General features: G+C 46.2%; 1 protein-coding gene across 15 annotated transcripts in view; it reads right to left on the reverse strand.

Annotated features, from left to right (window-relative positions):
* PXK (PX domain containing serine/threonine kinase like) overlaps positions 1–26,738 on the reverse strand; it is a 79,536-nt gene that overhangs the window by 3,413 nt on the left and 49,385 nt on the right. For 2 of the 15 annotated variants that reach the window (XM_080674215.1, XM_080674216.1), the window contains exons 8-18: positions 23,991–24,095; positions 23,347–23,448; positions 21,649–21,810; positions 21,140–21,257; positions 19,819–19,897; positions 17,295–17,343; positions 13,417–13,494; positions 12,548–12,634; positions 11,809–11,878; positions 9,088–9,147; positions 2,262–2,280 (exon numbers count right to left, since the gene is read on the reverse strand). In XM_080674215.1, coding sequence (XP_080530341.1) covers positions 2,264–2,280; positions 9,088–9,147; positions 11,809–11,878; positions 12,548–12,634; positions 13,417–13,494; positions 17,295–17,343; positions 19,819–19,897; positions 21,140–21,257; positions 21,649–21,810; positions 23,347–23,448; positions 23,991–24,095 — 927 coding nt within the window. In that variant the 3' untranslated portion in view covers positions 2,262–2,263. Of the gene's footprint in view, positions 1–2,250; positions 2,284–9,087; positions 9,151–11,808; positions 11,879–12,547; positions 12,635–13,416; positions 13,495–17,294; positions 17,344–19,818; positions 19,898–21,139; positions 21,258–21,648; positions 21,811–23,346; positions 23,449–23,990; positions 24,096–26,738 lie in introns of all 15 variants that reach the window. The other 13 variants (XM_080674212.1, XM_080674213.1, XM_080674223.1 and 10 more) reach the window with 9 other exon arrangements.

Here is a 26,738-nt window from a genome sequence, read left to right on the forward strand (position 1 = left end):
GTTGGGGTATGTGATATAAGCATTCCTCTGAAGGGCGTTTCAGATAGTGACCAGTGAAAAACCAGGAGGAAGGGAGACTGCGCCTCTGAAAGCTCTTGGAACTGAACTGCAGCACAGAGCCTGGAGGACTCAGCAGCACCAATGCCCCACCCACCCCGCTTCCATGCAATGACCAGAAAAGGGCAGCAGAATCTGGACTTGACATCCAGGGCCCAACATGTATGGGTGAGCACTGGCGCTTCTGCCTTCCAGCTTTGTGCGTTGAACCTGGCAGAAGAGTCCCTGTGGGTCACAGATGAGACAGGCTCTGCACTGCAACAGCACTAGTGTCCTCACGACATGGAACTGGCCATCCAGAGAGGATACCCCTCCGGCCCAGGATCCTGGGAGGCTAGAAATGGGCTGCAGTGGCTGGACGTGGGCATGGGCTGCCGCCTAGACAAAACTGCTTGGTCTTCACAAGGAACCAGTCCTTGATTGACTTTGACCTCATTACCAGGAGCTCAAAATTCAAAATGCAAATTCACTACCACAGGGTTTGGGAGTTGGGGGTGGTGTTCGTAAATGAATCTTCATTTCCAAGTAAAGGCTGAGATTGTTACCACTTTCAGTGAATTTCTTGGAATATGTAGGTGGTATAAATAAATACACTGTCCAAAGTGCCACAGGGCAACCTGTGTCTGTAATGCAAATGGGAAGCTGAGGGCTGTAAAGGAGAGGCTGCTCATCCCGGGCATAGAGCAAGGTCCCAAGGTCACCCTGATGTCTGCCCACAGAGGGCCGGACCAATCGCAAAGGGCCTGATGCCCCATGACGTCCACTTTTCCTCGCTGGGCCTGCGACACCTAGGGCAGATACTGATGTGTATGATCAGGACAAGGGAACCCAACTCGCCAGCTCAGAGCACTCGGGGAGGGGAGAGGAGGACCAGGCGTCAGAAGGTCAACAGTGGAGGAGGCAAGGACACAGACTTTGGGACTCACAGTCTGACTCTAGGCCCATCAGCTTTTTTTTTTTTGCCTTTTCTATAGTCCACAAGCTTCCTTTAAAGGTTCACTGGGGCTTCAGCTACAACACATTGGTAACAAAGGAGGGAGGGGGGAATGGTAACAAGGGCCAAATTCAGAGTTGGCTCTTTGGCCTATGACAAACGTGAGAATAACACCTACTTCCTGAGCGCCCCCATTCCTCAAATGTGAATGAGCTCCTCCCAACAAAAGGCTTCCACAGCCCTTATCCCCAGGCCATAGACAAAACCGGACAGCTTCCCTGTTAGATTGCTAACTAATTCACACAGCTTTGAGAAATAATGTTCTGCAACAACCCAGGATGAGGGATGCTCCAGACAGCTTTCTACAATTATAACCCAGTCAGTCCCAAACTCTGTCTCACTTTGTCTTAGACAAAAACCTCAAGAGTCAACTACTCTACCCTCCCCGGAATCCTCTCCACCAAACCAAATGGGTACTTGGCAATCCAACTGAGGCCCTAGAACAGGCCACTGACTGCTGCAACAAGAGCGTAGGTTAGAACATCCTTGCCAGCCTTGTGGGTCCCCTTTCCTTGGGCCAATTTAGCAATCTACAGGTGTCTGTAAGTCCGTGTTCCTTTGTGGTCCACACACAGAGATGGGGAGGACACACGGCCACCAGACCTGCCAACTATCCTGGAGGGAATGGAGAGCAATGACCCCAGGAAGCAGGCAGCCCCAGCTCTTGGGATCTGCCTTCACCTTTTGTCTCAGACAGAGGAGGAGGCTGCACTCAAGTCCCAACTCAAGAATTATTAAGAATATGTGAAAAAGAACTGTTTTTTCCCTGTCATCAGTCACAAAGCCAATAAGATGTCTCTCCATAACCAAGAACTCAACTGCCAGCACCCTTTCCCCTTCATCAGAGTAACAAGGAACCAACATTTTTACAGGGACAGGACTCTGAGAGCCTAGTTTCCAAAATTAAAATATACCAAAATACCACACAGGTGATTTGTAGGTTTTAGAGCTGTATTTTAAAACTAAAATCAGAGTGAAAATGAAGATTTTGAAGGTCATGATGGAAATGAAATGAAGGTAGATGAAGTCACTTGGGTGCATTTTAAAGATGCTGTATTTCATTTAATGTTCAGTTAAGGAAATGGCTCAAGTCTCCTTCCCCATTTGTTCATCACTTCAGAGACTAGATGTACTGGGTCCCATTTCACATTCAGAAACAGCATCTTTAAAGTGAGAGGAATCAGTATAGTTTACTTTACCGAAAACTCACGTTCAAAAGGGCGCATGCTCTACTGAAAACAGCAAAGAGAGAGAGAGAAAGAGAGAGAGAGAGAGAGAGAGAGAGAGAGGACACAGTCATTATTCAGATTTTAGTGTCATTTAATCAAATAGTAAGAGATAGCAAAATATTAGTCTGAATCACATGCTGGTTATTCTCACTGCCAAACTAGGAGACACGTAAGTTAAGCACGAAATGCACTGGTTTGTACACAATTGTGACCCTTTTAGAACATGGCAAATACACTACGGTAACCAATGAGTCGCTTTCTTCCTCGTGGTCTTTTTCTTTTTTGGAGCCAGTTAGTTGCTATTTTTACTTATTGACAAGCACAACGCTCACTTCAGAAGACCATGAAGGTGTTTCCTTCCCTGAAAAGTGGAATGAGTACTAGGAGTATCCTTCTTTCTCTTACTAAATAAGAGGGGAGAAAAACTAGAACTCATCACTTTTTCTAAGCAAATGTTCTATAATTTAAAATGGAGACATGGTCGGCTGGTGTTGCTCAGTGGTTGAATATCAACCTATGTACCAGGACACCGGATCAATTCCCAATCAGGGCACATGCCCGGGTTGCTGGCTCAATCCTCAGTAGGGGACATTCAGGAGGCAGCCGATCAATGATTTTCTGTCATCATTTATGTTTCTATCTCTCTCTCTCTCTTGCCCATCCTCTCTGAAATCATAAGAATATATATATTTTTAATTTTTTAAAAAAGAAGCCCGCCGAAACCGGTTTGGCTCAGTGGATAGAGCGTCGGCCTGCGGACTGAAGGGTCCCGGGTTCGATTCCGGTCAAGGGCATGTACCTTGGTTGCAGGCACATCCCCAGTGGGAGGTGTGCAGGAGGCAGCTGATCGATGTTTCTCTCTCATCGATGTTTCTAACTCTCTATCCCTCTCCCTTCCTCTCTGTAGAATATCAATAAAATATATTTAAAAAAAAAAAAAAAAAAAAAGAAGCCCTAGCCAGTTTGGCTCAGTGGATAGAGCATTGGCCTGCAGACTGAAGGGTGCCGGTTCAATTCTGGTCAAGGGCATGTACCTAGGTTGCAGGCTCCGGGCTCTGGTCGGGGGTGTGAGGGAGGCAACCAATGGATGTGTCTCTCTCACATCGGTGTTTCTCTCTGTCTCTCCCTCTCCTTCCCACTCTCTCTAGAATCAATGGAAAAAATATCTTTGGGTGAGGATAAACTAATTAATTAATTAATTAATAAGATGGAGACATCTTTTCAGAGTTGGGAAGAGCAAGGGTGCAGGGCAGGGCAGGTGGAGTGCCTGGGCAGGAGCTGGTGGCCCCTCCCCTGAAGGCTGCTGGGGCGGGAGGCTGAACTGGGCAGTGTGTGGCATTAGCTTACTTAAGGTTATAAAACCACTATAAAAGAACACACAAACCAAGGCCAGCGTCTTCCTGTCTAGATTGCAAGTGAAATGTAAGAGAGAACACTTTCCCTGACAGTGAATTCCAGAGTCCCCACTGAACCAACCTGCCTGCTGCCCAGAGGAAGTGAGGCCCCTGTGAGGCAGGTCACATGGTGCAGCAGGGAGGGTGCTGGGGACACTGCCCAGCCCCAGCTCCAGCCCCACGCCCATCCCCACCAGCAGAGGGCTTTGGGGAGCAGCCCCATACTTGGGCATGGAAGGCGCTGGGGAGGGCAGGAGAGCAGCACTGCAGGGCAGGCCTGTTCATCCCCAAGATGGTGACTGCTCTGGGCTGGGTAGGTTTTAATAAACATTCCAATGGCTTGAGACACTGATTTTGAACCTAAAGTGGGTTTCAGACTTCGATCTGGCTACGCAAATTCTGGAAACTCCAACATTCTCAATAACTTCATCTCTTTTTGTGTGCCTCATTTATTCTTAACCCTCCGTCCTATTACTCAAGTCCTCAGTCACTGGGGGCCCATAGGCTCTGTTCTCCCTCCTCCAGCTCCTGTCCAGACAGGAAACTTCCTCTCTCCAGTCATTCTTACAGACTGGGTTTCTACAAACTGTCAGCTCTCTCTCTTCAAAATTATTGCTTAAAATTATAGACTGTGCAAGCAAGAAGAGCTAGAATTCTCTTGCAGGACATCCATAGCTTATACTTGATAGATTTTACCGCTTTTAAAGCCTTGTCCTCTACATTATCTACCTAATAAAGACCAGGAAATCTTTTCAAAGACAGATTTGAAGAATGCAAATTACTTGTCCAAGGTCACAGCTGCAAGGTGGTGGAGCCACAAACCAGGCCCGGGATTTGACTCTACTTTCAGGGTTCTTCTCCCACCAACTACGCACAGTGCTTACCCCCAGGCCATGGGGTAAGTGAGCAAAGACAGAGCTGTTTTAATCCTGGCTCTAGCATCCCCCACTTGTGTGACCTTGGTCAAAGTCCTTTAACCCCACTAAGCCTCAGTTTCTTTATCTGTAAAATGGAGCACCAGAAAAATCCATTCTCCTTGGATAGGAAGGTATTCATGGGGATCAAATGAAACAATGACTACACATCACTTAGAACAGTACCTATCACAAAATAAGTGCTCAAAATGTGTTAAATATGACTATAAACAACAAGAATCTAGGTCCTCCTGCTTACTTAGCTTTCCCTAAATATTCTTTTGCAAACCTGTTTTTTAAAAAAATAAAGACAATATTTTGCAAAAGCTGCCTGCTCCCAAAGGGAGGGTGGAAGGGAATATTGATGTGTGTAAACTGGGATCTTCTAAATCAGCAGTCGCCAACCAGTGGTCCGTGGACAACTGGTGGTCCGTGAGGTCCGAAAGATTGGCGACCGCTGGTCTAAACCACTCGCCTCCATGAATTCAGAGTGTAAACACTAGTTGGTGACATTTACCATGAACTGAGTTAGGATAAGAAATTTTGAAGTTCTTGAAAGAGTGACCTTCTAGAGGCAGGAAACATAACCTTTAGCAGAAAACAAAATGCTAGGAATGTTCTCACTGAAAAAGAGGTTAGAGAATTGCACCACACCTGAGGGAAGTGCCAGCAGATGGAGGGAAAAGATATTTCTCCTGTCAAGTGGGTGAGGACCTCAAGAGGAGGCCCCAGGGCAGGGAGGTACAACACAGCGGGCGAGGCCCCAGTCCTTATACAAATGCTGGAAAGGGCTCCTGACAGTACCTCTTCACTCACAAACATGTCACCTCTGCCCCACCCTACAAGTAACTGAGCTGAGGACCACCCTCAACTCCTGTTAGGGGCAGAAACAGAATATTGGAGAATGGCTCTTAGTTCTAAGAAATAAGAGATATTAATCATGCTCTGTTAACCTGGATTGTTCGGTTCCGATTAGAGAAAGTACATTCTAACCTGGCTGGGAGTCATCTTTGCCCCTGGGAGTCAACCTTGGAATGTGCATTCAAGAACTGCCTATTATCATGGAAAGATTGACAACCTTGTTGCCCAAACAATGGAGTCCTACCCCAGCCTCCTACTTCCCAATTCCTGTGATCCCTACTTCCCCATGTAATCCTCGTCCTACCCTATACTAGTATAAGCGGCTGGCTTACGGAGGGCAGGAGAGCAGATTTTTGTGGATGACCTGCTGCTCTCCCATATTGCCGGCAGTATTGGAATAAACACTCATATATGATTCAACTCTGTCTCTGCTTAATTGGCTCAAGTAGTGACAGGCAGACCGGACCCATTGGTTGTCCGGGTTCACTACCATGAATGTGCTTAACATGCACTCTTTCAGGAAAAAAGGCAATGCTGTGACAATGAACTTGCCCAAGTTGAGCTATTGCTGCACAAGCTGTCAAAGGCAGGGTTCACAGTAGCTGTACAGGGAGCCTGACTAGAAGGAACTGGGAGACATGTCCTGTCACTCCCACCCTTTTGTCTCTTACAGAGGAGGTAAGGAAACCCAGACACGAAAGTGACTCATTCAAGGTCTCCTGGTAACTCCGTATGCAGAGGGCTTACTGTGCGCAGGCCCTGTCCTAACCTCATCCTCACTGGATCCTCGGAATAACCTGACGAGGCAGGCACTGCTACTATCCTCACTTACAAGTGGGAAACCTGAAACACAGGGAGGTTAGTGTCTTGTCCACGTCCCAGAACTAGAAAAGAGGTGGCTCTCAAGTTCAGGTTCCTGGCCCAAGTGTAATTCCCAAGAGCTCCCACACTAAGTTGTCACCTTTAACAGGGAATTCTTTTTTAATACTAGCCCTTGAAAATGAAGAATTTTCCTTCATTTCTTGAGAAAATCGCATTTCATCCGAAAGTTGAAAGACACTCTCCTTGATTTAGTTAGACCAGTGGTCGGCAAACTGCGGTCTGCCGCTCTGTTGACTAATGAGTTTGCCGACCACTGAGTTAGACCATAAGCTTGGCCTAGAAACAGAGACATAAATTGGAGTAAATGATTCCAGCAAAAAGATGGGCAGCATGCAGAGAGGCAGCGAGAAAGTTGAGCCCAGTGAGAAGCCCGTCTCCAGCCCTGGGAGGAAGGACCCCTCTCAGCAGGGGCTGAGGAGCCAGAAGTTGCCACCCTGGCTGACAGTGTGTTCTCACCCAGCAGAGGCCTTGAAGGCAGAGCAAGTCCAAGCAAACCCACCCACAGGGTTTGCCGTACATCTCCCACGGCACAGTACACGAGAGCTGCCACCCCAAGCCTCGCACACAACAGAAGCTCGGGATGTTGCTGTTGGTGAACTAGTTCTTCAGGTGGATTCTCTAAGAAGGGACCTATTGGGAGAAAAAAATGACCATGGCTGGGCCCCGGAGAATGCATTTGCTTGCATTGTGTCTATCATTTTGGGGCTTCCAACAGCTGCTGGAAATGTGACTCCAGCTGGGGCCCTGCCTGTCTGCTTACCTCTGTAACCCAGGGCCAAGCACAGTGCCTGACATACTGCAGGCTCTCCATAAATGCCTCTAGAGTAATTGAATGAATAAACTCACTGTGGGTGCCCCATAGAGAGCCTCAGATGGTAGGTTGATAGTCAAGGGCTAGCTATCATTTTTGTGATCTGCATTACAATAAATGCCCAGCAGAGGTCAGAGTAGAGTCTTTGGGGGCCATCAACAAAATATTAAAGAAGATAAAGGGAAGGAGGAGGCAATGTTTGCTGGGAATGTCTCATGTCTGCCAGGCCTTGTGCCTGGGGCCTCACTTGTGTTTTCCCTCTGAATGCTCAGGACTCCCCTTCAAGATAGATATTATCAAATCTGTGGGGAGATCTATCTTGAAGTGAAGCCCCCCAACTGCTCCCACTCTCCTCAGTTTTTCCAACATCAACTCTAATTACAAGATTCTTCTTTTCCTTCTCCTCTCATTCTAAACATTACCCCCTCTCGTGCAAACCTGCTATGTAGGAGATGGTTCCCTTCAAACCACAGGTAAATGAGAGGATTAACAGCAACAAAAATCCAAATAGACTGAATTCCCCAAGACATTTAAACATGAGAACCAGCACTAACTTCCCAGGACCACACCCAGTGCACGCGCGAGTGCTCTGCCCTCTAAACAGGCACCGCCTTTGTTAAAGGGGGGCTCAGGAGCCTCACTATCCATTCTCCGCACTGTCCTTACTACGCCTTGTGGTGTGAAAGGCACATCCTGTCTACGAGAAAGTGGCTCAACATGATCTGGGCAGAAAATCTCCAGAAATTTCTGACCCGCCTACACAGGTCACCTCTACAAAAGAAAGAGTCTATTTCCTGTCTTGATCAATATTTGGGGGCTTTCTTATGAAAATCTGCTGACAAAGTCAGACGGGGGAAAGAACATCATCCCCACGAGCCGGGTACTTTGCTACTCAAATAGGTGCTGGCTCCAGCACGCTCGGGCAGCGAGCTGCCAGCCACCATCCTCTGCCAGCCAGGACGACACCCTCGGCCAGACGTGAGCTGCTCCAACCAGTCCCCCTACCCGTGCTCGCCATTTTCAGGAAGGTCAGAGAGAAGCATGGGAGAGCTCTCGAGCAGTGCTGTGCGTGGCAGCTCCCGGGTGCCGCCTTAAACCTACTGCATATGCTGGTGTCAGCTCACACATCAACCCCAGCCAACGACCCCCTTCAGGCAGCTGCAGCCGCTCCCCGCACACGGCAAGCTGAGGGGCAGACAGCTCCTCTGGCATCTAGAACATCTGGCTCATTTAAGAACAAACGAGATACTGGGACTCCAGTGTGTTTTTATGGGGCTTATAAAATGATGAGGAGAGAGATAGTAGTTCAAAACGAAAGCAGAGCTAGCATTATGAGGCCACACCACAGAATTAGAGACTTCTATAAATATTCCTGAGATGACATTTTTCTACATTTTCCCAACAAAACTCGTAGTATCTGATTTAATTCACAGGTGACACGAAGGCTAGCCCCAGACCACCCGGATGACCAAGTTATCAGGAACCCAGAACAGCGGCGGCTATTCCCCTCCCACACCTGGGCGTCTCCCCAGTTTTGCTCTGTGACAAAACCCACATAATGGCTGGGTTCCCTGAGGAGAGCGCTGGGGAAGGACAGGGCCCGGGCGGCGCTGCAACTGCTGTGTTCAGCCACGTGTACCCAGAGCCTGTGCCCAGAGGAGCTCTAATCTGAGGAGCCCTGCAGGCGGCTTTTCGGCAGAGAGAGAGCAGCCTGGGGTAGAGGGTGGCTAGTGATCCCGAAACCAACCACTGCATTCCCAGGAGACCAGAGTCTGTAAATGCAGACCCTCTGCTCTCCCAATGACACTGCTAACGTGCACTCCCCCGGTTCTCTGGAGAGACCACCGGCACTACCCTGAAAGGCTTGGGCGCAGGTGAGAAGAGACAGCTGGGCCCTGTGGGGGGAGAGCAGGAGGGAGCAGGCTACTTTGTCTCCATCACTAACCTGCTGTAGAGGGTGGAGTCGGCGAGGACGGAGATGTGAGAGGTGAGCTGGCCCCAGATCCTGCTAAGAGAAAACACAGAAACGCGTGTGGGGACTAAAGAAAGACAACTGGAATGTGGCCCGAGTTGGGCGCCACCACTGTCGGAGAATCTGCCCGGGGCTTAGTGGGCGCCTTGTGCCTAAAGTTGAGGAGGGACAAAGAATTCAGGGCCTGGACCTGGGCCCACAGGCTCCCACGCCAGCACAGGGCTAGGTTAGGGCTGCGCTGCTCCCCACAGCTTGCTCATTTGGAACCAACTCTGCAAAGCCACCAGCTATGCATTTGGCTGCAGCCCCTCTTCCTGACCCAAGCCCCTTCCCTGGTAACGGATGACAAACGACAGTGCCTCAGCAGTCAGGGCCAGAGAGGTGCGGGCAGTCTAAGGAGGGGAGAGAGCCCACAGCATCTACCCAGCAATGCTGTGTACAAGCTCCATTTCATCTGCAGGTACATTCCGTTAGGTAGGGGCAGCCTATTCAGTGTGTGGATTTCCTGGTCTTTTCTTACCCAAAATTCAATGAATACCCTTATTTACATTAAAACAATGTGCATATGCCCCTATGTTGCATGCATTTTCTGTACCCAGTCACCCCTGCTGTATTTCAAATATTCTCACATTCTCAGCATCTCCCCAGTGCTCAGCAACCCCCAGAATACACCCTGCGGGCCTCACATGGAAGTAGCCCAATGAGCAGACAGAGGTTCCCACATGAGCCGCCTCCCCCACACAGAGGGGTTAACCACAGCTGGGGGAGGGCTGTGATCATGCCCGAGAAACCGCTAGCTGATCTGGGGAAGCCTGCACCATCCCCTCACCCGCTACCCACAGGACATGCTGACATGGCATGGGCACTGGGCACAAGGAGAAATGTCCCACCGCACACCCTTCTTTCCACTATTTCCACTTTTCTCTCACCACCCTACAAACTGAGGCGTTTCACTGGAAAAGGAGGTAAAGCTCAGCCCACCCTGTTTCCTACTGCTTGGCAGTGCCAACCCAGATGGCAATGGGGAGAAGACTGAACTTGTGGTTCCCGTGGGATGTGGAGAAGATCTGCCCATTTCCATCAACTGCTGTTTGCTCTCCTAAACTCCCGAGGGCACGGCTGCCTTGGAGCCCCCGGGATCCCATCTGCTGCATCTGGCACAGGGCCTTGCAGGCAGGCAGTTGCCTCAGGAAGGTGGAAAACACAGTCAGGCTTTCTCTGCTTTGTAAGAAATTGGCTGCTGCACAGACGGACCACCAGTCAGACATGCTGGTTGGAGACATGGGTCCTAGGGACGATAGGGACTGGCCATGTCCATCCCATCCACCATGGAGAAAATAGACCTCCAACTATGGAATTAGTCACAGGCCACAACGTCCTCCAGCCCCTCTCCCCTCTCAGCCTCCACACAAGTGCAGCCTGCCTGGGTCCTCACTGGGTCCTCCAGGGCCTGGCCTCCCTCTTTCTCCTTCCTTCTAGCCTCCCTACCCCACCCCACCCCCACCCGCCGCCCTTTTCTGGCCTGGACTCCGCAGGCAGTGGTGTCAGCTGATTCTCACCTTCTTTGTGGAGTCCACTCTTCCCCCAACTCTTCTAATTCCCAGCTCCGCCCACACCACCTGCATTCTCTGGCTGGGGCTAGTCTGCCTGTGTGCCACCTCCCCCCCCCCCCCCCCCCCCCCGCAGAGGCCCTCCTCCCTGGCTTGCCGGAGAAGACCCAGGAAGGCATGAACTGTGAACACTCTCAATTTCCTCCCTTCCTTCCACCTTTAAATGCCTCTACCTTTTCACCTGCCCCTCCTGGCTCCTGGCTCCAGGAAGAGATGGATAGGCTTCCTCCAAGGCTGAGACTGATGGCTGGGCTCTTGATGCTGAGTCCTGGGCCTTTTAGGCCTTTCACCCCATTACTCTCTCTCTTGCATGTTAAGTTTCTCTCTCTCTGCTAGGCCCTCCTCCTGCCTTAAAGCATATGCAGCTAGCCCTGCTGGTGGCTTGGCTGGTCAGAGCATCGGTTTGATTCCTAAGAAGGGCACATACTTAGGTTGCGGGTTCAACCCACAGTCAGGGCACATAAGGGAGGCAACTGATTGATGTTTCTCTCTCACATCGATGTTTCTGTCTCTCTCTAAAATCAATAAAACAAAGAAAAAAAACATATTCTTGGGTGAGGATTTTTTTAAAAAGTATATGAAGCTATTTCTGAGCCTAAAGCAACCTCCCCGTTCCCTTGGCCTTCCAGGGCTAAGCTCAAGCTGATTTATGGATAGGAGAACTGGAAGGTCTCAAGGGATCATCAATTTGGCCCTAATTTCCAGAGATGGGGACATTGAGGCCCAAAGTCTGTGGGGGTGGGAGAGGGGCAGCCAGGAGTGGCGGGGATGACTGCCAGCTCAGGACAGTGCTCTCTCACCGCCTGGGGCGGGCCCTTCTGGAATGATGCTTTCTGCCATCCCACACACTATGGAGCCCGCCTTTAGTGAAGAGGCTGCTGACCCAGTGACCTCTGAGGTCCCTTCCAGCATTTGAGTTCTGTGAGCCATGATGCTGCCACATCCTTCATTAGGGACAGAATGCTTTTGTTTTCTTCATTTGTCACCACACTCTGGCTACCAGAACCCAAGACCACCCAACCAACTACAGACCCTTGGTCCTGGCCTTTGGGTGCTGGTTCCTCTACAATCTATAACCAGTTACCTGAATTATTGGAGTTGCTATATTTTGCTGAATGATCTTCACTATTTTCAATAGCAGATCGTTTTGACTTCTTTAAAAGTAAAAAGAGAAAGGGGGGGGAAAAGCAAAGAGTAAACACACTGAAGCTGAGAGTTATGATAAAAATATTTTCTAGGCACGCAGTTCAACTATCCACACACAAGGTCATATTCGGCCTTGTAACTTAATACCGAGGAGAAGTCACAAGCCAAAACCAAAGGGGAAAATAACCACAACCCTGCTGACTATCATCTCGGGCCAATCACTGCCCCCAGGTACATTCGGCCATCATCAGCCCAGCAAGCCAGGAAACGTATGGCCCATTTCTTTCCTGATGTTATGTCGCTCCTTTTTAAAGCTGCGAACCAGTCACCTGCACCTAGTTTTGGCCTTCAAGGAGATATAGCACAAAATCTGCCCTGAACTAAATGTGCACTGTTAGCCTAGAGCAGTGGTCGGCAAACTCATTAGTCAACAGAGCCAAATATCAACAGTACAACGATTGAAATTTCTTTTGAGAGCCAAATTTTTTAAACTTAAACCTCTTCTAACGCCACTTCTTCAAAATAGACTCGCCCAGGCCGTGGTATTTTGTGGAAGAGCCACACTCAAGGGGCCAAAGAGCCGCATGTGGCTCGCGAGCCGCAATTTGCCGACCACTGGCCTAGAACTTTCTTCAGGTGGAACCAGAACCTTCTCCACACAGAGACCGCAGGCTTACCTTTCGAGCTAAAATCTTCCTCTTCTTTCTTTCTTCTTCAGATCCATGGTGCGACTGAGCTCTTGTCAGTCTTCGATGCTGGTGAATCTAAAAGAGAACGCAATTCGCCACAAATGTAAGCGTATCCGACACCAACGGAAACCTACCATGTTTTGCCAAATCGAATTGTCTGGATGAAAAGTCTTCCCCTGCTCCAAGGTCTGGTCTGGATGCCTGGGAGAAGGGTATGCCTAGGGGTGAAGACCTTCCTCACTTCCCTCAGTTCCTCCCCGCCTCTCTCACACAGAAGATGAGTGTGGTCCCCAGCACCTCTGAGCACGGACCAGGCATGCCCACCATGACCCAGCCTGTCCCAATCATAAAGGATGACCATCCTTTATGGATCTGCTTATTTCCCAACAGGCTGAGCTCCTCAAGGAAGGACAGTGAAGGATTCAGTTGCCTCACAGCACTGAGCCTGGAGCCTGGTTCAGAGCAAGTATGCAAGAAATGCTTGTGACATGAACAATCAGTTAAAAGTAATCACTGGTCCTGGCTGGGTTGATCAGTGGTTAGAACACCAACCCACGGACCGAAGGGTTGTGGATACGATTCAAGGGCATGTGCCTGGGTTGTGGGTTCAATCCCTGACCCTGGTCTGGGCACGAACAGGAGGCAACCCATCAATGTGTCTCTCACGTTGATGTTTCTCTCTCTCTTCTCTCTCAACCCCTATCCCTTTCACTCTCTCTAAAAAGCAATGGAAAAAATATCCTCACTCCTCAGGGGTAAGTATTACCAAAAAAAAAAGAGTGAATCACCAGGAATTCCAGGCAGAGGGTGACAATACTTACAGATCAAAGAGCAATGAGGAACTATGCGAGATTTACCTGTTTCTGTTCTTCAATTAGTCTCTTTTCTATACATTCTTTGGCAATTCTCAAAGCCTCTTTTAACTTTGTGGGGATCTGAAAGAGAAAGTAGATAATTTATTGAGGAAAACGGCTGGAGATTCTCCCAAATCCTGGTTTTAGAGAAGGAACGATTGGTTATCAAGAGGGAGGGCATCTGGAATGAAATCAGTTACAAGTTGTCCACTTGAATCCTGTCCTGGCCACTTCTGGTATCCCCCACACACTCAGCTCATTAGCATTTCTTATCAATAAATAAAACATGAACACAAAAACAGATACGATGTATGCTTCAAGTATTTCACTAATCCTCAAGGGACCCTACATTACCAAAACAATCTTAAAAAGAAGATAAAAATTGAAGGCCTGACACTTCCTGATTTCACAACATATTTCAAAGTTACAGGAAACAAAACAGTGTGATACTGGCATAAAAAAAGACATACAGACAATGGAACAGAACAGAGAGCCTAAAAATAAACCCTCATGCATCTGATCAAATGATCTTTGACAAGGGTGCCCAAAGCACACAATGGGGAAAGGACAGTTTTTGCAATAAATGATGCTGGGAAAATTGGATATCTACAAGGAAAAGAATGAACCCTACACCACATACAAAAATTAACTCAAAGTTGGATTGAAGACCTAAAACTATAAAACTCCAAGAAGAAAGCATAAAGGAAAGGCTTCATGATACTGGATTTGGCAATGATTTCTTGGAGAGGACACCGAAAGCTCAGGCAACAAAAGCTAAAATAGACAAATGGGACCACATCGAACTTAAAACTCCTGCACATCAAAGGAAACAATGAGAGTGAAAAGGCAACCTAGGGATGGGAGGAAATGATTGGAAATCATATATCTGATAAGGGATTGATATCCAGAATATATAAAGAACTCCTATAACTAAACAACAGAAACATAAGCAAATTTAAAATACGGACTTGTCACAAAAAATTGATTATACCACAATAAAGCTGAAAAAAAAAAAAAGGACAGAAAATCAAAGGAAAAAAAAAATGGGCAAAGGGCCTGAATAGATATTTCTCCAAAGAAAAGACACATGTGGCCAACAAGCACGTGAAAAGATGATCAACATCTCTAATAATTAGAGAAATGCAAATCAAAACCACAATGAGATATCACCTCACTCACATTAAAATCATCACTATTAAAAAACCAGAAAACAACAAGTGTTGGTGAGGATGTGGAAAAACTGGAACCCTGGTGCACCAATGGTGGGAATGTAAAATGGTCCAGCTGCTATGGGAAATAGTATGGAAATTGCTCAAAATAAATCTAAAAATAGAAGTTGTATATGACCCAGAAACTTCTAGGTATATATCCAAAGGGATTGAAAACATGATCGAAGCAAACACCATGTTCATTGCAGCATTATTCACAACAGCCAAGAGGTGGGATGCCCATCAACAGATAAGTGGATTAACAAAATGTGGTATATAATAGTACACATAAGGGAATATTACTCAGCTCAAAAAAAGAAATCCTGTCACATGCTATAATATGAATAAAATTTAATAACATTATGCTGAGTAAAATAAGCCAGTCACACAAATACTTTATGATTCCACTTTATGAGATACTTAGAGTTGTCAAAATCTTGGAAGCCAACAGTAGAACTGTGTTTGCCAAGGCTGGGGGAGGAGGGATGGGCAGCTGTCAGTCAATTAGTCTAGAGGTTGAGTTTGCAAGAAAAAAAAGCTCTAGAGTTCCATTCAACACAACAATGTGAGTACTACTTAAAAACGGCTAAGAGGATAAATTTTACATTTTATCATGATTAAAAATAAAAATGTATAAAACTTATTGGAACAAATTCAAATAATTATAATATTTTATTACTTCAGAGGGATTTTCTCTGTTAAAGATTTACTTTCTGGATTTCACAAGATTAACCTTTTCCTGCTGAAAGATACTCTTTACAGCCCGGGAAGCTTCTGAGCCTCTCATTTTCTAATTTATTAGTTTTCAAACCATGAGAGCTCAGGCCTGGAAAACAGACACCCAGGTCATGCTTTTTTTTTTTTTTTTTAATATATTTTATTGATTTTAGAGAGGAAGAGAGAGAGATAGAAATATCATTGATGAGAGAGAATCATTGATTGGCTGCCTCCTGTACGACCCCGACTGGGGATCGAGCCCGCAACCCAGGCATGTGCCCTTGGCCGGAATCGAACCTGGGACCCCTCAGTCTGCAGGCTGACGCTCTATCCACTGAGCCAAATCAGCTAGGGCCCAGGTCATGCTTTTTATCTCTATTATTCTTTAAAAAATATAAACTTAAAACAAGTTTTAAGTAGGTAACACAGTCATGTGGTTCACAAGTCAAAACTATAAAAGGGTGTATACACAGTAAAGTCTCCCACCTAGTTCCCCTCCTTGGAGGCAACCAACCAATGTCAGCGTTTCTTGTGTATCTTTCCAGAGGAAATGCACTGCAGGAAATTAATGCTGGCTTTTAAAATCACACTGTCTCTGGCCAGAGACTCTCCGGCTTAGGGGAAGAGCGAGGTCTGATGTAATCTTTGGGCTGGACCATCAGAGTTGAGTGAGAGCAGTTATTCACAAGGCTGAATACATTTTCTGAGGAGATTCAATAAAGAGATACATTTATGTTTTTATTCCCTACTTCAGATCTAAAGAAGCTATTATTGTCAGAACTCCTCTAACTGGTAAAAAAAAAAAAAAGACAGAAAAGTGTCTGGCACCTATATAATCTTCTGAGCCCACCTTGTTTTGGTTTTTTTCTTTTTTTCTAAATTTAATTTCATCATAAGAGTATTACATATTCTTGGGGACTATAAAGAGGAAAAGAGAATTCCCCTTCATTCTACTACCTAAAACGATACTAACAGTGAGCACTGCGGACGGCCAGGCCCTAAATTGGGTGTTCACGTAGATGGTCTCAGTTGCCCAATGACAGTAAATGGCATTACCCATCAGCCCCACACAATGAGTAAATGCAGACCCAAAGGTGGCTCTCAAATGGGGGTGATTTTGTCCCCTCCCCTTTCTAGGGGACATCTGACAGGCATGTTTTTATCCTTACCCAAGGATATGTTTATTGATTTTAGAGAGAGGGAGGGAGGGAGGCAAGGAAGGAGAGAGGGAGAGACAGACATTGATCAGTTGCCTCCTATATGTGCCTCGACTGGGGATCAAACCCGCAACCTAGATATGTGCCCTGACCAGGAATCTAACCCGAAACCTTTGGTGTAGGGGATGACGCTCCCACCAACTGAGCCACCTGGCCAAGGCTGGAGGCATTTTTGATAGTCACAGTGTGTGGGGTGCAGGGGGAGTACTACTCACATCTAGTGGTTGCAGGATAGGTATGGTGCTTAATATCCTACAATGCACAGGACAGCCCCCTATAACAAAGAACTACCTGGCCAAATATGTCAAATGCCGTGGCTGAGAAACCCTTCTTAGATAAACGGCTGTTATTTAAAAAGCAAAGTAAGGCATCAACCTGGTGCTTGGGGTTCCAAAGCCCCTCCATGCTCCACATCACACACACCACTTCCCAGGACACCTCCTTCAGGCTGACAGCATTTTTTATACGCTGTATTTATACCCTTCCCCCACTTGGCCCAAATAATAATCATTTTCCATGCTACTGCGATGTCTTGGTAAATTTTACTTTCATTACATAAAAATACGTTATCAACTAGATGCAGTATGAATTATTAAATTATTCTCTAATTATAGGACATTTAGATTGTTTTCCAATTTTCTTTATTGCAAGTACTAGACCTTCTCTTTTTTAATTAAAAAGTGCTCACTTTCAAAGTTAATTTGTGTCATAAACCAAAGCATGATATGATTTGCTTTACCTTAAACTGTGGTTTTTCAGAAGTGGTTAGTAAAACATCACTGAATAATCTGTAAGGAGAAGGAAAACACAAAAACAAAATCTTTCTTAAAACAGGTGCACCCTCTGAAGATGATCAAAGCAGAAACAGACATCTGTAGCCACAAAGTCCCACATCCCCCAGGCCTGGCCCAACCCACCATTTCATGTTTATAACACACTCAAAACGTTCACGGGCACCCAGCGAGGCCGTAGGAAAACCCCACTCGTTTCCAGGGCACTGGGTCAGCTGCGTACAGGAGGTTAACCCTTTCATGCTGTACAGTAAATTAATATACACTTAATATATGCAGTAGATATTTCCAGATAAAATAACTGTCCCCCTCCTTTTTCTAGTCCCAGAGGAGGATAAAATTTATTCTAGAACTCATTAACATAAAAACATGCAAGAAAGTAGAAAGGAATTGCTCTGATTAGAATCTAACGAGAAAATAATTTTCTTTTAAGAAAAGTAGTGTTTCTTGCTCTCTTAAAAAGAAATAGCAGCTTTTAGAGCAGATCTACTCTCTCTTCAAAAGTATGTATTAAAAACTACAGCCTGAGGAATTCTGAACTGTTTTGGCTAAAACAGGTCGGAGAGTGGAAGTTGTGTGGGCAGCACCCGGAGGTCTGTGAGGGAGGCTTTCCTTGACCAGTTCCCCTTTACCATCAGGAACCATGTGGCACGGAGAGATGGCAGGCTAACCTTTCCCCACAGGGCCCTGGTCCGTTTATTCCCAGACAACACATCTGAACTGGACACAGTGCACACCTCCCCAAGTGCCATTCTCAAGGCTGAAGGCCACAGGGCAGAAAGACGTAAGTAAGGGAATACTATTTGACTCACTTTAGAACTGAGGACTGGGAGGAAATACAAGCCCAAGTAAATGAACATGGTTACAGGCTGTCTCCAACTACAAATGCATTCTGTCCTGAAAGCCCGTGAGAACTGCTTTGCTTCCCTAACTGGATCTACTTCCCCATGTTCACACCATTATTAACGGTGGCTGTCACAGCCACGGGACAGGGACTCGGGCTGCTGTTCCTCACGGCGTCCCCAGGGCCTAGCACAGTGCCTGGGCTCTAGCAGACCCTCTATAACAATGGTTCTCAACCTTCCTAATGCCGCGACCCTTTAATACAGTTCCTCATGTTGTGGTGACCCCCGATGGTCTTAGGAGACCCTGCTAGCGGTTCTCAACCTCTGGGTCGGGACCCACAGGTTGAGAACCGCTGCTGTAGAGCCTAAGACCATCGGAAAACACAGATATTTACATTACGATTCATAACAGTAGCAAAATTACAGTTATGAAGTAGCAACGAAAATAATTTTATGGTTGGGGGTCACCACAACATGAGGAACTGTATTAAAGGGTCGCGGCATTAGAAAGGTTGAGAACCACTGCTCTATAAGAACCTGAACTTCCCGATACCCTCGGGACTCCGCTGTGTGCACCTCTCACTGTCCCCTGCCTATTTCCCATTATTGCTTCCTCAGCACATTTGATCCTTTTACAACAAGCTGGTGCAGACCAAGCACTGGGCGTATCACATGGCATGTGATGCTCATAAAATAGAAGCTGAATCAATATTAACCACAATTAACATTTAATAAGCACTTATTAAGTGCCAGGCACAGTACTGGGAATCCTCTCATTAAACCCTCCAACAACCCTGTGAGTGGGGACTATTATTATCCCCATTGTACAGATGAGGAAACTGAGCTTCCAGAGGTTAGGGAACTTGACCAAGGTCACCCAAGTAGAAGTGGTGAGGCTGGGTCCACCCCCAGGTGCGTCTAATCTCAAACAAACCCTTCTTTTTTTTTTTCTTTTTTTTGAGAGAGCGACTTTGTTTATTAAAGCTGGGGACGGTGAATCAAGGAAGGGCTTAGGGTAGATGCAACAGATGTGACACACCGTTCTTCACCCCCGCTGCCTCTCCATGAAGGGACAGAAAATGTACCTAAAGGAAAGGCCCGAAGCACTATTTCAACCACCCTAACTACCTATTCACACCCCACGTAAGAGGGAATGTCCTCTGAGCGGTACGCCCTGGCACAGTGCCTGGTCCATGTCAGATGTTTAGTAAACGTCACCCAGTGAGAAAATGAACAGACGAGTAAACGGGCAGCCGGAAACACACGCCCTCCTCACAGAGGGCTGACCCCAAGGCCAGTGGCTCGTGAACAAGCCATAGCTTGGGCCCAGCGGTGCCCGAAACAGGCTCCTGAAGGACAGCCGCGTGAGAGGGCCCTCCAGGCGGGGGCTGCCACCCGGACACACACAAAATGCTAACATCGACAGGGAGAGACACGCAAACGAGGCTGTCCAAGGAGAGCAGTCAGCCTGAGGGAGCACACAGGCCACAAGGAAAGGTCGTGACAGCATGCTGCAAGGACTGTCAGCAAGGACCACAACTGCGTCTTTGCTAGGGCACCAGGCACTTGGGTTAGTGGTCGGTGTTCACCCAGTCATGCACATAACCAAGGCGTGCGATTCACTTACGGCATCTGTAAGAGCCGGGAGACGGTAGGCATGCCGTTTTTACAGGCTTCACAAGACAGCGTAGACTCCAACACGGCCACTTGAAATGAACAGATACACACTTTAGTTCCACAGAACACGCTGGCAAATCACCGGGTGATGAAAAGTTTGACATCGCTTTGCAACAACTGTCTGCAGGCTGATCGGGACAGCGTCATAACTCTCCTCGCAGACAGATGGGGGACGTGTGGAGGGGATACTGGCAGCGCTGGCTGCCGATGACTCAAACTAAGCGGTTTAGAAACCACACACCGACAGAGAGCCAAATATACTTCAAAGACAATGGGAGGAAGGATTCACGATATCATTCCTAAAACTGCTCTCTGAAAAGAGAAGTAAACACTAAACAGAAGAATTCTGAGCTCGAAAGACATTTTGCCGGTTGTCTGCTTTTAATCAAAACCAGCACGCAAAATGCCAATTGTTGATGCCTCATCACCCAACACCTTGGCTGACATAAACAAGCAGCCAGATTTTCCTACTCAGGTCCCTGTTCAGTTTCAGCTGTGCAAACTCAACACACAGCAGTCTCAGCGCCTGTTCTCATGATTCAAGAGTCTTGAACCAACTCACTTAACACAAAACTAGCAGTTGGTGGAGGGCTGACTTGCACACCTCGAGGCTCCATAGTCCAGGAGCTACCCTGCCCTGCCCTCTGTGCTCCAGCAGTGAGTTCTGAGCGGGCTGTGGAGGGGATGAGAGGATGCCTGGTGAGTCTTTATCGGCTCCTCCATCCCTCCTTCCTAACGCTGCCTCTGCTGGTCCCCAGCTCTCCTCAGTCCCTCAAGTAATGCTGAGAGAGCTCCTGAATTCAACTGCCAGTGTCTGCTTTCCTGTCTACCTTTCCTAGCTCTGGGCCTGCTAGGCTCCCATTGCCCAGGTAGCTGCCCATGGTCCCCCTGTTCCTGGCGGGTACACTCCAGCCCTGGTCTGACTCCTGACACCTGCCCGAACTCTCAAGAATGGCTTCAAATGGCCTAATCCTGGCTTCTGTTTCCAGATCAGACTTAGTCTGGCCACATGCTCCTGCTATAAAGAGTCTAATGCCCGTTACAAAAATTCCCCTGACTCAGAGAGCCTGACAAAGGGACAAGCCATCTGAAATTTCAGTGAAAAGCATGTAAGTGACTCGGAACTGGTTTGCTTCCAAATTGGATAAGAATTTCTGGCTGTGGAGCATGACAACTTCCTTTGGGTCTTTCCTGGACTCTGGAAAAGGGGTGAGTCGCTCTGCAGACGACCAGGGCCCAGAAGACCCCCCCACCCCAAACCCTATACTGACCCACAGCCATAGACGGGGCCGGAGGGAAGGAGTCTACAGGCACCGCGTCCGGAGGCCGTCCGTAGGTCATTTCATACAGTAAGTGGCCAAAGCAGTGGACGTCCACACTCTCCAACGTCTGTGGAAGGAAAGAGAGAGCGGCATGTCCCTGTTCCGTTTGGCTTTGTGAGTCCCAGTGCCCTGCCCACGGCTCCCCCTGAGAAACACGGCCTGGGATGACCCCGCTCCTGGTGGGTAGTGAAGACGCAACTCACAAGGTGTTGGTCCCTCCCTCCATGGTCTTCCAGTCAGGGATCCTATGCCCCTCCTTGTCCCATCTACTGCGTCAGCTCAGCCCCTTGGAGATACAGTGACGCTCTGTGGGGGAAACAGGCCACAGGAATGGCCCACCCCAGCTGCACCTTTCACCGCTTCATGCATTTTCCTTACATGGGCAGGTCAAGGGGCCTGGCCACAGGGATAATTTATACCTCAAAGCCCCTGCTGTTTCATTACTTTCAGCAACTTACATTGATTTTCCTGAATTGTGAGAAGTAAGATCGGTAGAAGGAGGGAAGGCCCAATAAGGAATTCTCAAGGTCCAGCAGCCGGCAAGTGTCTCCATCCAGCATCACATTGGAGGCGTGAAGATGCCCGTAAGGGAATCCCTTGTCATGTAGAAACTTGAGCACCTTTTAAAAAATATGTATAGGTTACATTTCCCCCCAACTCATTCAGATATAAGATAGGTTAAGCTTTGCTTTTTAAGTCAATATATTCTGAAACAAAATCTGACCCATCACTGGGAAGATTCCTAAAGAAAACTGCCCCCTCATCTACTCCTCTAGAAGAAGCTGCTGCTGAGTGCTTTCCAGCTGTGAGACGCAATGCCAAGCTCCCTCGCTTCCAGAGAACAGAGAAGCAGCTGCGTCTGTCTGGGGTTAGTAGCTTTCTGACAAAGGCTTCTATTTAAGCACTTTCTCATCCCAACAGGCCAAGCCCCCTTCAGGGCAGAGTCTGGACCCTCCTCCTGGAGGAGTAAAGCTAGTAAGTCAGTGCTCCAGCGAGTTGTTCAGGGAAAGGGGCTGAACTGGAAGCATCTCTGGTCCAATCTCACCTTAGAATACACTTGGCTGCTCATTAACAGAAACACATGACAGACTCTCACAAAATGAAGCAATCTTCTCAGCTGCCACTCAATAAACAGAGGCTCCCCTAGTAGTAAAAGTGCCCAGGACGGTCCATGAGAAACGAAAAAAGCATTACAACTTCTCTATTTGTTTTGTTTCTAATCTCATTCTTAACGTACAATGTACAAAGTATGTTAAGAGTAGTACATGAGTATAACAGTTAAATATATGCAACACTAGGGGGTTATGCTTAAATTGTATTTGCTGATAGGGCTGCACAATCAAAGAGCCTGGAGAACACTGCTCTGATGTGATGTGGGAAAGGCTTTTCATGCTAATTGCACTTCTGTAAGGGAGCCACATGGTTTTATATATATATATATAACAAAATCAAGAATCTTGGCACAGCTCAGCCAGCGTGACTCACTGGTTGAGTGTCAACCTATGAACCAGGAGGTAGTTTCAATTACCGATCCGGGCACATGCCAGGGATGCGGGCCCCAGTAGGGGGCGTGTAGGGGGCAACCAATCTATGATACTCTCTCATCATTGATGTTTCTATCTGTCTCTTCCTCTCTCTCTCTCTGATATCAATAAAAACATTTTTTAAAAAATCTTGGCACACAGATAAAGATCAACCAAAATAACACAAAAGTTGGTGCCCACATAGTTAAAGTCTTAAAAGTCAGACATGATTCCAGCAGCGAAGCTTTTTGGAAATTTATAGCTCTATATTAGTCTTTGTCCCAAATGTTTGCTTTTTTGGGATAAAATATGGCAATGTCATCAATTTATAAACAATCAGACAACTTGAACTATTTTGGAAATTGCTTAAAAACTTTCCATGCCCGACCCGAGTGGCTCAGTGGTTAAGCATCCATCCATGAACCAAGAGGTCAGGGCACATGCCTGGGGTTTCAGGTTTGATCCTCAATGGGGGGCGTGCAAGAGGCAGCCGATCGATGATGTTTCTCTCTCATCAATGTTTCAATCTCTCTCATTTCCTCTTTCTAAAAAAATCAATGAAAAATATTTTTTAAAGAATACTGGAATGCTGGGTGAAATTCCAATGCAACTTAAAAATTAAACACCTCTTACCTCTAATATTTGCCGCCCATATGTTTTTATTTGCTGGAGTTCGAGGCCTTGAATCTTCTTAGGGTTGCAGTACTTTTTTAGGAAGGGGTCTTTTGGTTTTGACTTTGGAGAAAAACAAAGAGCACATAAGAGAGCAGCAGCAGAAAGGTCATCTGCTCACAGGCTCCCCCACAGGCAGGGCTCAGCAGAGGTGCCAGAGTGCAGGAGGTGGGTTTTAAAGCACAACAGTCCGTGCAGCTGGTAGAAAGAGGCTGACCTGGGTCTCGTCCCCTCTCTAGTCCAGTGAAGATGTGCCTGTCTTGGCCTTAGCTGACCCCAAAGTCTTATATACTGTTAGTATGTCTCACTATTATTTAAAAAAATTTTTCCCCAACTTTGAGATAGTTTGGTATTGCTTTGTTAAATGAAAGACACAACTTTAAAATTAATCCATGCAATGGATATAATCATTAAACCTTCCCTCATGTGGAAAAAGGAATGCTTTTTAACCAAACTGGATAATTCTTATTACTAGAATCAAAATAAATTCCAAATAAATTTAAAATAACACCCTCAGCTCCTGAACCTCAGGGATAGAGCATCCATAACAGGTTCTAAAGGGACTTGAAAACTTCTTTCTGACCATGAACTTGTACCACAAGTACCTTGTAGATCAGGTCCTTCAGAGTGCCTTTTTCATTAAACATCCTAATAAGCAATGCTGAGGACTCGTTAGCTGTGGCAAAGGTGACCCGATAGATGTAAGGGTGCTGCCAAAACAAAAAAGGAAGTCACATTTATTTGCATCAGCATGTAGGTCCTTTTACACCAGGATCTGGTTATGCAGAGTCTAAGACCATCTTGGTGTTTCACTGCATACAAATGTGAGGATATTCCCCAAACACATGGCATTCCCAGTTATCAGATGAGCAACCCGTACATCATCCTTTATATGGGAGAAGGAACATAAACAGTAAGGATGAAAGGAAGTGGGTAACTGATGTGACAAGCTTCACAGAGAAGGCATCTGCTTGATACATATATTCTCCTAGTTCAAGCGAAAGTGTGATGGAAAGTCTGAGTTTCTGGAGTAGTGATTTTATTATCCTGCTGTATAAATTGGTAAAGAATACAGCCAAATCCTAGAACAGTCACGTGGGGACAAGATAAATGTGTCCTCATTCACAGCTTTACCAACATTCCACACTGCTGCACAGTGCCCAGCCAGGGGGCATGACAGCAGAAAACACGCAGAAGCAGCATTTTGGGGAACTTGGTCATTTCCCAAAGCAGCTACATGAATTTTCCTGTCCTTCTCCTGAAATACGCCATGCGATGACTCACAGTGTCCTCTTGAGATGGGGACTGACGTCAACCAAGTGGGGTGGGGAGTAAGACAAATTATTAATGACTGAAAGTATTCATATGTGCTGAAATTTTGGTTACATGAACCAGCTGGCTCCAGACAGGTGTTACAATGTCCATTAGCTCAAAAAAAGTACCATGAAAATTTAAATGCAAGGGAGCTGAGCTATGCAAAGATTTGGGGATCAGGGGTCCAGTGGGTTGAGGGGTGAAAGGGTATGCCCAAGAAAATATGGTAATTGATTATGAAGTTTCTCTTGACCATCGCATAAAAATGGTTTCTGGTGACATTTTAATAGCTTTACTGAATTATAATTCACATAGCATCCCAATTCTTCTATTTAAAGTGTACAGTTCAATAGTTTTCAGTATATTCAGAGTTGTGCAACTATCACACAATCTAATTTTAGAACATTTCCTCACCCCAAAAAGAAACCCAAGGGATAAATAAAAACCCTTGATCACTACAGATTTTAATAAAAAAAGGGACAATGCCCGGCCAGCATGGCTCAGTGGTTGAACATCGACCTATGAACCAGGAGGTGACGGTTCAATTCCAGGTCAGGGCACATACCCAGAGTGTGGGCTCCATCCCCAGTAGGGGGTGTGCAGGAGGCAGCTGATCAATGATTCTCTCTCATCACTGATGTTTCCATCTCTCTCTCCTTCTCCCTCCCTCTCAGAAATCAATAAAAATATATTTTAAAAAGGAGGGGGGGGGACAAGAGGAAGCTCTTCCTTACAATACAATGCCAACTAATAAATATAAGAGGAATAATAGGGTTAGAAAATTTCAATGAATGCGAAAATTAGTGGGCTTGATAAAGAACGGGATTTTTTTAAAAAAATATATTTTATTGATTTTTTACAGAGAGGAAGAGAGAGGGATAGAGAGTTAGAAACATTAATGAGATAGAAACATTGATCAGCTGCCTCCTGCACACTCCCTACTGGGTATGTGCCCGCAACCAAGGTACATGCTCTTGACCGGAATCGAACCTGGGACCCTTGAGTCCGCAGGCTGATGCTCTATCTACTGAGCCAAACTGGTTAGGGAAGTGGTCGGCAAACTGTGGCTTGCAAGCCACATGCGGCTCTTTGGCCCCTTGAGTGTGGCTCTTCCACAAAATACCATGTGCAGGCGCGCACGTACAGTGCGATTGAAACTTCGTGACCCATGCGCAGAAGTCGGTTTTCGGATCTCAAAAGAAATTTCAATTGTTGTACTTGATATTTGACTCTGTTGACTAATGAGTTTGCCAACCACTGGGTTAGGGCAAGAACTGGATATTTATAGTTTCAAAATATCTCCCTATAATTACTTATTAATTCTAGTTATTTATCTTAAGAAAATAATTAAGGATGGATACAAACATTCAGCTAAAATTGTTCACTATGGGTTTTTTTTTAAGAGGAAAAAACTGGAGGTGATCCAAATATCTAGATTCACTGAGTAAACTGAGGTATAGCCAATGCTAATTCTATGCAGCCAGTAATAATGATATTATGCTATATTTTTTTATAATAAAAGATGTTCAAGGTACACTATTAACAAAAAAATCAGGTTTTAAATATGTATAGAATATATATATATGTGTGTATGTGTATGTATATATATATATATATATATATATATATATATATATATATATTCTAGAAAAGTAACATATATTTCTGGTTAGTTGAAAATAGGGGTGAGTTTCCTTTTTCTTTTTTTGCTTATCTGTGTTTTCTGACTTTTCTGCAATTAATAGGTATCACTTGTCTGCACTACCTTCTTTTTAAAAAGCATATCCATTAAAAGAAATTTAGAATTGAATGCTGCCAGCCTGTGTCACACAATTAATCAAACTCAAAGACCACAGCATTTTTCTTGGCTTCACATCACACCTCATTAACAGCTTGGTTTTGCTAGCTTGACAAGACACTCTATCTTCAAAAACAAACTTGCCAACAGATTGGACAGGTCAGCGTCACTGCTCAGGCCATGACTGACTTCCCACATCCTCGTGCAGACAACAGATAAAGAACATCAACACTAACTCAAC

This window comes from Plecotus auritus (genome assembly GCF_963455305.1).
Source record: "Plecotus auritus genome assembly, chromosome: 6".
Lineage (NCBI taxonomy): Eukaryota > Metazoa > Chordata > Mammalia > Chiroptera > Vespertilionidae > Plecotus > Plecotus auritus.